This window comes from Fundulus heteroclitus, chromosome 18, assembly GCF_011125445.2.
Source record: "Fundulus heteroclitus isolate FHET01 chromosome 18, MU-UCD_Fhet_4.1, whole genome shotgun sequence".
Lineage (NCBI taxonomy): Eukaryota > Metazoa > Chordata > Actinopteri > Cyprinodontiformes > Fundulidae > Fundulus > Fundulus heteroclitus.
Window position 1 is genome coordinate 34819903 of NC_046378.1, and position 13060 is coordinate 34832962.

General features: G+C 38.8%; 1 protein-coding gene across 5 annotated transcripts in view; it reads left to right on the forward strand.

Moving 5' to 3' along the window:
* The window catches only part of nectin1b (nectin cell adhesion molecule 1b), a 263771-nt gene that overhangs the window by 204200 nt on the left and 46511 nt on the right, over positions 1-13060 (forward strand). For all 5 annotated transcript variants that reach the window (XM_021319369.2, XM_036149602.1, XM_021319368.2 and 2 more), the window contains one exon: positions 8229-8322. In XM_021319369.2, the coding sequence (XP_021175044.2) occupies positions 8229-8322 (94 nt within the window). The remainder of the gene's footprint in view (positions 1-8228; positions 8323-13060) is intronic.

Genomic DNA, 13060 nt, shown 5'->3' on the forward strand with positions numbered 1-13060 from the left:
GTTAAGGACAATCAAACACACTGCCACCTCACCTAGGTGTCATACGCTCCTATCTATGGCGTTCCTATCGAAACCCGGTTGACTTAAACGCCAGCGGAAGGATTCCTCGCTGCCGGCATGTAAAGAGCTGCACAAGGGGGTCTCACTCAGGACAACCTTTGCCTGCTTGGTTCTGTCTCCCAGCTGACTGACCATTGCTCCATTTTTCTAGATCAGTAATAGACAAAACCTTTACCTTGAATAACTTTTTTTTTGTTTCCACTTTCTGGGTTTCCTTTTGTTGGTGGAAACGACACTGAAACCAGATAACAGTAGATTTTTAGAGCTCCTCCCACATTATTTTTCCTTGCCCAATTCTCCACATTTGACTGGACAAGGTTGAAGGGATTGCCACTATATAGAAAGACATTTTTAAATGCAGACCTTTGCCTGGTATGAGTTATTCCTCTTTTGAAGTGCAACTGTTTGTGGCTGAGCGCATACATCCTGTGTTATGGGCAACTGTTTACCGCTCACCTTAATAATATTATAACAACATTCTGAATTTTTTAGTAGATTATGATCCTGTTCATCACTACCTTTTCATTTTTGGTGATGACTGCTATCACAGGTCATTTTTCTATTATTATATTGATTTTAAGATTCCCTCTCCAGCCATTATTGGCATGTTGTTACCACCATATTGTTGCACTTGCAACAGCTGGCCAGTATACTGGTGACTTTATGGACCCACAGCTTTATGCCTCTTCTTTTGTCCAGATGAATTTCTTTCATATTATTTTGGGCTTGTCATGCGATTCAGATTTCCCTTGCTTTTGCTGGGTTTAAGCATATCAAATTCAAAGCTGAGCCTTGGATACATGATGTCACTTGTGGATTTACGCGGCAATATTGGAAGTTTTAAGAGATAATCTTGCTAAGTACCAGAGATCTCTTAAGAGACAAAATCAGACAAAAAGGTTTTTTTTTTTTTTTGTCTGAAGTAATTTCTAACAGTAGTCATTGTCCAAGGGTGTCATTTGACACAATCAGCTCTTATTAATCCATCAACCATTTTTCTTGATGCAACAATCTTCACGTGTAATAATTTTCTTTCCTCTTTTTCAGACACAGTGGTGTCTGTTAGATGTGTCCCTGGCTCATCTGCTATTATAGATCTCTCTGTTGCTCCTGCTTTTTCAGCTATATTTGAACAGTTTGGACCAGAGTATTAAGATGAAATTGTGCAACATATGAGACATACTGTGTCCGATTTGATCTAATTTTTGGACATTTTCTAATTTACTTTTTTTCCCCACCAAGGTTTTATAAAAACATTCCTTAATTCAAATTCAACCTTTTTCAAAGAGCACTGACATATTTTAAATTTCATCATGGCTTTAGATGAAGACATAGTACCACTTTATTCAAAGTACATAATAAAGTGTGTAGCTATGTCTGTTGATCAGAAGTCACCTGTGGTTGTTCTTTTGTTGAACCTCACAACAGCTTTTGACTCTGTGGATCATTCTGTTATTCTGTCCTAGTGAACCACTATGTCAGTGTTCGTGGCACAGCTATGTGCTCAGCTCATGTCTGGCAGAACATTCTCTGATATGATAAAAAATTTTACCTATTGTAGTTCTCCTCTTTCGTGTGGGGTACCGCAAGGCTTCATTCTTGACCTTATTTTGTCGCTTTATGTGCTCCCACTTTTTTTTTTTTTTTTTTTTTTTTTTTTTTTTTTTTTTTTTTTTTTTTTTTTTTTTTTTTGCTCCCACTTATAACTATTATAACCCAGCACCAGTTGTTCCACTGCTATGCAGATGATCTACTGCAACCAGGTTACAGCAATGCTCTATGTTCTCTGGTGGATTGCATAACTACTGTCAAACAGTGCTTGGGTTACAATATTTTGCTTCCATGTGAGTAAAAGACTAAATGTATATAATTTCATGGCTAACCCACTACATATACCAAAGCTTGACTTTTAAAAGAGCAGTGTCTAAAATTTAGGGGTAGTTTCTTTTTGTAAGGATTTTACAATTCTATATCAAATTGACTCTGATCAGGACAAGATTTTCTTCAACTGGATCTTTTGGTAAAAGTCAAGGCTTTTTAAAATGATCCTGACGTGGAGAAGGCCATTAATACCTTTATTAGCTCCACACTTGAGTATTATAATGCGCTATATCTTAGCGTCTCCCAGTCATGCCTAAACCACCTTCAACCTTATCAAATTAGAATTTTCAGAGAATATTAAAAAAATAAAAATATTTGAACTTTATTGATCTCACAATGGAGAAATTCACTTCTGCATCTTAACCCATCCCCTTGAGGAGCAGTGGGCTGCCATTCTGCAGCGCCTAAGCAGCAATTGGGGGGTTAAGGGTCTTGCTCAGGGACCCAGAATGGCAGCTTGTGTGAGTTGAACTCAGAACCTCTGGGACCAAAGCTCTGTGCTCTAACCACTAGGCCACCACTCCCCACTTCTTTTATTTACCTCTGTAGGATCCTGAAAAAATACTGATCTCTGTGCATGTGCAGAGTTGGTTATGTCTATTGTCATTGTTTCTCTCTTGTTAGGAGCTGGGAAATTTCCAGCAGACACTAGAAGGTGGAAAGCTGTGGTGTGACATGTTGCATTAAAAAAAGACACTGGTGAAAAGGACTGAATAGTTTTGTCTAGTTAGAACAGAACGGATGAGGTTTGATCAGAGCAGACCTTTTCTGGGGACTGTGTCCCTGGTGTTCTCCTTCTCAATAAATACATTCTGACTTTGATAAAAATCACTGATCTCTGTTTTGGTAATTAGGGAAAGCTAAACCTGTCCAGAATGCAACCACCTATCGTTTATTAAATAATTTAAATTGCCCAGCCCATCCATATAAATCTGAACTGTTTAATTTTGTGTGTGCAGGTCCTTGAGGTTCTCCAGTTAGATTTTATTGGATTGTTAAAGGGCTAAGCTTAAACGTGGGGCTGACAGGACCTTTTTGGTGGTGGCACCCACTCTCTGGAACCAGTTGTTGATGATAAAGCTGTCAGCAAACTGAGCCTTTTTAAAAGCAAATTGAAGAAGCATTTCTTCAGAAAGGCTTTACTTTTCCATAGCATGTTAGTTTTAAACAAGATTCTTTTTTTTTCTGTAATGAATTCTGGAACTGGACCTGATAATTCAGATGACAGAGTACGTTTAAAGATTTTATTAAAATAATAAATGTAGCCGGTGCGGGAAATTTCTACAACTGGTTCAGGCAGCTTCTGCAGAGGAGAGAGACGGGTTAGTGGCTTGTAACTCTCAATGGGGGAAGTCAGCGGTGGTTCTGGACCAAATTTAACAGAGGGGGCCAAGGTGGGCCCAGTGTTTTTTCATATGCACAGAATAAAATAATGAAACAGCAGGGCAATATTTAATGATGTAATGATATTAAGTGAGCCACTTGTGGCTCTGGAACAGCAGGTTTCAGACCCCTGATCTAGCAGATGAAAAGCGTGATCCCATCTCTATACGGCTGAAGCGAAACGTGAAATACCTTAATTTCTAAACCCTTTTAAGAGCAAAACTATATAGGTAAAAAGTAAAATTGGTCAAAGTCACCAATCAGTTAGTGTTTCTTGACCAATGCATATAATCATAGGAAGTTTATTTAATGTTATGTCTTCAGTGCAGGGGTCAGGACCATTTCTACAGGGGCACTGGCCTCTGTTGGCCCCTGTCTAGGAGCGCACCTGGAGGAAGTGATTTAAATCAAGAAAGCCACTAACCTCGTTTAAATCTGAGAATGACCCAGAATCCAAAGAGAGTGTTTGCATGTGGGTAGAGCTACTATGCTGGCAGAAGTTGGTTAACTTAATCGGCTTGTGGCAGGGACAGAGCTTCAGAGACAGTCCAGGGTCAAACACAGGCAGACAGAGACAAGCAGAGGATCCGCTGTGGCAATCCAATGGGCCGAGTCCTGAGACAAGTCCTGGGTCAACTAATTCATAAATAATCCGACAGGCAGAAGTACAGAAGGGGTTGGAAGAGAAGCAGAGTGAGGCAACAGGCACAGGTCTTTATCCAGATCCCGAGAACCACCGGAGAGTCCGACAAGGGCGAGGCGAACAGGCAGGAGTCCAAAACACGAGCGGGGTCACTCACAGAAAGGCCGGCTAGGAGCATCAGCGAGCAAACAGCCGAAGCAGCGGCAATAATCAGAGCAGTAACAGGTGCATTCAATCAAAGGAATTTGCTGGAACAGCCCAGAGAGCAGAGAGAGTGATGTCAGCAGCCAGCATTAGAAAAACACAGAATCACAGTAGCTGCTGTGAACGTTACAGTTTTCAGATTTATTTCTGATGTTGAATTATTTTTTATTGTTATGGGATTTTGTCTCTTTATGCAGATGTTATAAAGCATTTTATAAATCAATAAATGAACAGAAGATTTGTATGAAAATAGTGACTTGTTCAATACTTCTGGCAGTATTTTATGTTTCCCCCCCCCCCCCTGCTTTTAGTCTTTTGTCCAATCTGGATAATGCTTTGCTTATTGGGATGACCCGGATAACTGAGAATTTGCACCGCCATGCTTATCTGTTTAGAGACACAGTAAAATTGTTTAAAGATTAGTGAAACTGTTCGTCTTAACAAAATGTCACAGCAAAAATTGGCTGTCTCATCGGTTGCACAGGGCAGATAGGGGTTGAAATGTTTCCGTCAAAACACCATTATGTTGTTCTCTGTCAAAACCATTTAAAAAAAAAAAATTCCCTGGTATTGATATGCAGTCTGTTATAAGCAGTAGATTAAAAAGATTTTAAGGAGCACGCCGCTGTACCTGTGCAGAATGGATTTCTGCAAGACTGATATTCATCTATCTCGCAGAAAATTGTAGGCGCTGCCTTGTGGCGGAGGTAATACGCCGAATGCTGCCTTTTCTGTGTGATAGCTGTGTGCTCAGTGCTGCAGGCGGGCAGGCAGGCTGAGCTTGGTGCCACATGAATCTGGCAGGGGCACGGCAGCCCCGTCTGGAGACAAGGTGATACGGACCGGAAATAATGAGCGTGAAAGAAAGAGTTAAGGGGTGCACTCATGCACAAATTTTCTGCACATTAAAACGCCAGCATGGCCTTGCAGAAAGGTCATGTTATTCAATAAGGACGTGAACCAGTGCAAATGGGAGGTGGGAGGAGGTGGAGATAATGCATGTAGGTACACAGCTTAGTATCCATGCTGCACTTCATTATCTTTGATCACTCCTGATATCATGTCAGAGTACGGCAGATGACATCTGACTGCCGGCATGTTCGAGGGAAGATAATTTCTTTGTAACTGTTGCATGGCGGCAAATGTTTCTGTCTGAAACAATTATCCAAATTCACTTCAAATCATTTCAACATCAAGCTTTCGATCCCCGCTGTCCATCAGGTTCACACATCTGATTTCCCTTTTTCTGTTATTAGATTGGGTTTCGACACCAAATGTTTTATTGCATATTTGGCTAAAATTGCTAAACAGGAGAAGCCAGAAATTTAAACTTACTGTAAAAAGAGTAAGTTTGCTCTCACTCAAACCTTTCCTGTTTAATGTCTGTCGGGAGCACCAATATAATTTATTCTTGCTAAAGGCCAGAAAAATTAGAGTGGTATTTTTTTTTAAACTTTCTCCAAATATAGTTTTAAAAATACAGTAAAATGTCCTTAAAAAATTTGGTAAATACTTATTGATTCTGCTTGCTAAACTTTAACACATCATGGGAAATTTAAAATAAATCCGACATTATAGGAAAGCTAGTATGGCTCATCCTTGGGTACAATTTCCAGATGCTTGAAGGTGATTCTTTGGTTTAGTTATATGGAAGCATGGGTGCCTAATCATTTGCAAATTGGTAAAATATTGAGCATCATTATGTTACGTTGGTGATGAGTAAAAAGAATGAGATTGACGGCATAGAAGTGTGACAGTTTTTTTTCTGCCAGTGAGCCCAAGTTTGAAGCTATTTATTTCTTTTTTGTGCCAGTTCTATGCAGATTAATAAGCCAACTTTCAAAGTTTTAATCAATATTAAGTTTGAAGCCCTTAGGATGCTGTTTTAAAGAGTGCAGAGGAGATTGGTCACAAGTTGAGCAGCCTCCAACCTATACCTGCAAAGCCATGAAAAGTTTTCTACTATATTTTGTCAGATTTATGGAGAGTGGAGAGCGTTGCAGCACTGTTATAACACTTCAAAAACTCATTCAGATTCTGTATATTTTACCATTTCCACCCTTTGCTATAAACTTTCCTACTCAGAAGATCACAGTGAGAGGGAGCAACTATGAGTTGGATCAAGACAACCCGGGGGAGGGAGTTTGAACTGATATTTTGAGTATATATATATATATATATATATATATATATATATATATATATATATATATATATATATATATATATATATTTATTTTATTTTATTTTTTTTGGGGTGGTCAAAAAATTAAGTAGAAATAAGAATTCCAGCTGTGTTTGTTATGTAAATAGCTTGCTCTATTGTCTATTGTTCAGGGGGCTATGAGAAGAACCACAAACACCATAGGAATATTTTGTGGTTATAGCTTTCAGGAAGGAGACAGTTTCTGCGTCTCAGAGTTTTGGTGCAAAATGTGTGCAGACATGAAAAAGCACTCATGGTGAAACAAGTCAGGAACTGACATGAGCTGAGAGGCAACTCAGCAATGAAGAAGCTGTTACTCCTACAGGAACATAAAAAAGGCAGATTACTGTTTCCAAATGCAATCCAGGACAAAGACTGTATTTTTGTTGACATTTGAAGAGTCTTTTGTTGAGACTTTTCAAGTATTGTGGTCATGCCGAGACAGCCTAAGAACTCCATCCCAAGTCTGAAACACGGGGGTGGCAGCATGATGGTGTGGGTGTTGCTTTGCTGCAGGAGCGACTGGTGCTCTTCACAAAATAGACGGTATGTGTGTGAGGAACTTTATGTCGACATATTGTTTTGTCTTGGTCCTAAATCGCTGTGCACAATATGCACATCAAAAGAAATTGCATGGACTGGAATAAATGTAATCTGATTATTTACCTCGCATTGAGGCCATCTATGCGTGAATTGATCAAGTATTGCAATGCAATTTAAATATGTTTGAGAAGGTAAAGAGGCGGAAAGGTGGTAAAGTTCTTAGGAAACTACAACGATTTAACTTCTTTCATTGCTAAACAGAAACAGAAACTTCTAGGAAATAGCAAATTTTATTTTTTTCCAAATTAAGTAGTTAAACTATTCATTTCCTTAGGGTCAATGGTTGCTTTGAACCCAAAGCAGAAATACATTAATACTGCTTACATGGTTATTTATACCAATCATATCGTTATCATGAATTCCACCAACTTGTTTTGCTGATATCTTACAACCCTAGCGGCCATCACAAAGCCCCGATCTTAGTCCCACAGAAAATGTGTTGTCAGAGCACAAAAAGGCAAAATAAATAAATAAAAAAAAAAAGTTCCAAATTTCCAGCAAGCTATTGTGAGAAGTGTTTGACCAAATTTCTACACTTTAAAAGACAGTTTTAAAGAAAGAAAGAAAAAAAATACTTTCTGTCTCGTGATTCTTGCCTTTAGCAGATAGAAATAATCTGATCATTTTAACTGGCGTAGAAAAGGAAAAGTTTAGTTTATGTTAATGCCAGGCAGCGAGAAACAAAATCTTCTTTTGTATTTATGTAAATATCTGGCTACAAATGTAGATGAGCACTGGTGCTGAGCTCAGGAGGGTTTGTTTTCCCCAGGTGTGCACTGGGATTAGGGGTGTTAACGCCGGTGATTCAGGTAAAACTGCCCGCTGAGCTCTTGGTGTCACAGCTCTGAACGACATGTCAAACAAACGGTCACTGCACAGTAGGCAGGGTGTTTGTCCACATGGCACTCTGGATGAGTTTCAGTCCAACCCTGAGGACTCGACTCACGCATGCCCTTCTTCCTGCCCTCTATACCCCCTCCGTCTCTATCCCCTCACCTCAGTGTCCGATTACAGCCCACTCTCATTAGCACAGTGTCTCTCCAGCGAGAGCCTTTGCAAGGGCAGGGATGGCTGTCGCTGCAACAAAGCCACCAACACGAGATCTATCAAAATCCAAGGAAAGAGTGAAAGAAAAGGCAAGTGCAGGCAGGACTTCTCATTATAGAGTGCTGTAGGAGGTGAGGGACGTAAAGAGGAGCACACCCCGACTGTGCTGAGTGTCATGTTGTCTTTTCAATCTCTTAACAGGACAGACCTCCCACCTGCCCACAAACCAGCTCCCCCGCCACCCAAAAAGAAGAACAGCGACATGAAGGGGCACCTGACGTCTGACGACATCCAGGTAAGACTTCTCATTATTGTCTTTTCTGGCGGATCTTTTGATGAAAATCTTTGGCTTGGGTCGATTTTAAAATGAAGCGCAATTTTTTTTTTGAAAAAAAAAAAAAAAATCTGGTGATGAGAAAAATAGTTTTTATAGAACTTTGCATGAGTTACCACACTGGGGTTGAGCCTCTGCCTATATATATATATATATATATATATATAATTTTTTTTTTTTAGACAGGTTTTAATATGTATCAATTAGACTGTGGCTGAATCCCATTTCCCAGAGTCACCCTAGGTTTCCCCTTAAGTGTTCTCTAATTGTCCCCTCAGCCCTTTATTCAAACCCTCACAGGCCGGCGCCTAAAATGTTCCCCTGTGTGACGGGACCCCACTTTACCAAACCTACAGTGGCTCGTAAAAGTATTCACACCCTCTGAATTTGTTCACAAATTCTTAAACTACGACCCCAAATTTGGATATATTTTTTGGGGATTTTATTCAAAAGATCAACACAAAGTAGCGCATTATTGAAAAATGGAAGAAGAAAAAAGAATCCCACAAGATTTTACATTTTTTGAAGAAATAACATCTGAGCATTCTGGTGTCGCCTATTTGAATGCAGCTCTCTGGAGTCGGTGCTTTGTAGAATCCCCTTTCAATGCAATTATAGCTGCAAGAGTTTTTGGGGCTTCTCTCTACCAGCTGCACACATCTGGAGGCTGATGTTCTTTCTATTATAAAACAACTCAAGCAAACTTAAACTAAATAGACAATGTCTGACGTGTGATTTTCTTTTTTTTAAGTCGTTCCACAGATTCGTTGTAGCTCTGGCTGTATAGTTGGGCTTGTCTTGCTGAACAGTGAACCCCCGTCTCAGTAAAGTATTTTACAGGCTCCCACAGGTTTTCTTCCAGGATTGTCGTGTACTTAACTTCAGTCTTTTCTCATCAATAATCATCAGCTTCCTTGTAACTGCTGAAGAAAAGCAACCATTCAGCATGATGCCGCCACCACCATGTTTCACAGTGGGGGACAGTGTGTTCAGGGGAATATGCAGCGTTGTTTCGTCTTCCACTTCAAAACTATGCACTTCTTGCGTTGCGTTGGTGGCTTCTGTGTTGCTCTGTCACATAAAATCGCAAAAAAAAAGATAAAGTTTGTTGTTGTAAAGCGGTTTTCAAACTGAATGGCCTGAAGGCACAACAGGCTGGGTGTGTAAGTGTGTGGGTGGATGTGGTGGGGTATCAGTTGTTAAAGGAGGGCACAAAAGAAAAACTTTGAGATCCACTGTTGTGGCAAGAATAACGGTTGTATAAACATAATCCTACCTGTGCCCAAGTACTTATAACTTATATAACTTACTTATAACTTACTTATAGTACTTACAATTCTAAGCTCCTATGTAATATTATATATACCCTTATGTTTTGTGAAAGATGTCTAGGATGACAGACAGGAATACCAAATATTACACATCAGAATTAACAAAATCATTGCAGCATTTGTCACAGATAACAGATTATTTCAAGAAAAAAAAATTAATTTGTAATTTTTTTTTATGTTTGAAAATTTCTCGAAAATAAATTCTTTCTCGAATCAGGTATTTTCTTTTCTTTTTATTATTATTATTTTAATGAGCGAGGTAGTTTTAATAATATGCAATCCTCAGTTTGAGGAGGAGGGAAAAGTTTAGTGTTTTAACACTTTAATAATGCATTGCTCCGCCCACATTTACACTCAAATCTGTCACCTGCTGGCAGAAGTTGCGGCCATCACTCATAATAATAATCATTAGTATTAGTGTTATTATTATTATTTTCATAATAATAATAATAATAATAATAATAATAATAATAATAATAATACTACTACTACTAATAATAATAATAATAATAATAATCTTTCCTGGAATAAATGTGCAAAACGGTTATGGTTGAGCTCACATTTCCAAACACTTCCAAATGTCATGCATATTGGGACCTAACACTAAACTTCTGGAGTACCCTCTACACAGTCCTTATCCAAATAATCATATAGTTTATGTACATATTTTAGTCTGTGTGTACAATTTTTTTGGTAGAAATTTCCACAATAATTCAAGGGCTGCTTATTGTGGTGAAAAAATTAATTCTGCATAGCAACAGCTCATAACGTAGCAATGGCCCCATCTTCTCAATGAAAAAGGAGATTTCACACCATCCTAAAATGAAGGGATTATTTCAATGTGAACTCTAAATTACGAGGCAGAGAACGGTATCTTCATTCGTGTCTCTACCCACTTAGCTGGGCGAGTTTCTGCCTGAAAGCCTGTCAGTCATCGTGATGAACAGTTGCCTTAAATGAAAGAGATAATCAGCATCTGTACAGCCACCAGGCAACTTGTAACAACACAGCTCTAATTATTGTTCTCTCCACTTTTTGAACTTCTAGAGGTGTTGCTGTAGCAAAACTTTACCAAAATTATACAAAATCCCCTACTGTAATTTATAGGTTTTCTTTAGGATTCACTGCAAATTACAGCAGTAGAACCAGTTATAGCTTATCCCCAATGGTCTAAGTGCCCTTTTGAGACATTCCTGCTTGCATTGAACTCTTACAAGCAGCTGCGACAAAACAGCAAAGTGTTTTAAGGAAGTGGCAGACAATAATGTTTGGGTGGGCGGGCATATGTCAAAACAAAATCCACATAAATGTGAGGAGGCAAGATCATTCCCTTCAGCTGTCAAGAATGTCAACATTTTAATGTTACTGGGATTGAGTGGATTCCTTTTGAAACAGAAAGGAAGAAAAACAATCTGCTGTATATTCTAAGGTCTGAAGTAGAGGTGTCAAAACTGTGGCCCGGGGGCCGTTTGCCACACTAGGAAGGAATTTTTGTGGCCCTCGACTGCATTTCTAGAATGGTTTAAATTTAATCGACCGCAGTTCATAAGGCGCAGCAAGGCTTTTTTGGAGGAAAAAGTGGCTCATATTCTGTTGTTCTTTGTTGTAAGCATAGCCTATCACACATGACCCTAAAATCTTGGACGTTTTTAGACATGTATTAGACCCTAAAAGTATTAGACCCTTTTGTTGTAGTCTAGCATGAAATAATTAAATTTTCTAAATATATCAGATTACTTAATTTCTTTCATTAAAATATAACATTTTTAGTCTATTGCTGAGCATATAAAATAACACCAAAAGTGTCAGCCCACATAGCAAAAGGTTCGGACAACACGGCTGCAGAGGCTGTCATGAGATAATGCAAAAAGTTTATGAGATCCAACCTTTAATTTGAGCATGTCTTTTTCAGTGGATAAAAAAAAAAAATCCTCTAGGATAGATGTTCCAAAAGTGGGGGTTGTGGGACACCTGTTGGTGGTCACAAGGTGTCTGATTTGATGTTGATGCGCTAAAAAGATTTTGTATTTGTTTATTTGTTGAACTAACACCAAAGTATAACTTTACAAGATGATTAACATTCCTCATTTTATTGCAAGGGCAAGGCAGCAACTTTTTACTGTAAGAGTTTTTGATAAAAATGCTGTTTTATTCTCGGAATTTACAATGTTGTTCTCATAGTATTATGAGTTTATTCTCACGATTTACCAAAAAAGATAAAATAAATAAATGAAAGAAGAAAAAAAAATCCCCCGCAGCCAAAATTGGGTCACCAGACTGTGACACTCTTATTTTGGGGGTCATAAGTTGAAACGTTGGTGAACCCCTGCTTTAAGAAATAGTTGTTTTTTAACAAAATCACCAGATTGTGGGTACAGTAACAACCTTTTTAAAATAAATGTAACTTAAAATAATGTTTTTCAGTTCTTCCTTTTCACATTGAATACCTTCAGTTGTGATCTATATAACATGGAACTGCAATGCTTTGGTGTGAATCCCTGATTAATTTACCCCATATTCCCTTTTTTACCCCTGTTCTGAGGCGCCTCTTTAAACCTGCAGGAGGCACTTCACACTCCGCCTCACCTCTGGATTGCAGAGCGTTTCCACTACCTCCCATTTTGACTTGGAACAAAATTGGTTGAAATAAAAATGGCGGATTCACGAACTTAGTAAACCTGGTTCATACGTTGTTTAGCAGCTCCACACCAAATGCTGTGACACAATTGTTCAAAAAATATAATAGAAAACTGAGAACTCAGCAAAGCCTGGATCTACAAGTACTTTATATGTTAAAGCAAAGTAAAAATGACTAATGGCACTAATAGCTCCTTTTGTGGCTCCATGCAGGAGAGAAACACAGCTAAGCAGATAAGCTCTGAAGGCAGTTTACAAGTGTAGAGAATGAAAGAGAGCAGATACAGTTAGTGGCAGTAAAAGTTCATCCAACAGCTGTGTCTAGGGGAGAGACAGGGTTAAACCCTGTGAGACAAGGCTAAATGTATCCATGCATAGAAGGAGAACATAAAGTTATTGGCAGCAGTAACCTAGAACAATCCTCCAGGACAGTCTCGCAGTTAAACAGAATGGCAGGCTAAAGCTACTATGAAGGAAAAAAACAACAAGATAACATAAGTTAAAAGTCGAAATGACAACAATCCAAAGTTGGAGAGATGTACAAGTTGGCGACCTTGTTAGGGAAAGGGGTCGTTGTGTCCTCCAGCAGCCTTGTTAGGGGATGTGGTCATCAGGACCTCTAGCAGCCTCAGTATAACAGCATAACTACAGAGATAAGTTAGGATAACTCAGTCTCTAAATATAGGAGTCTTTAAAAAGGGAAAGGTTTTAAGCCTCACAGACTGAAACTT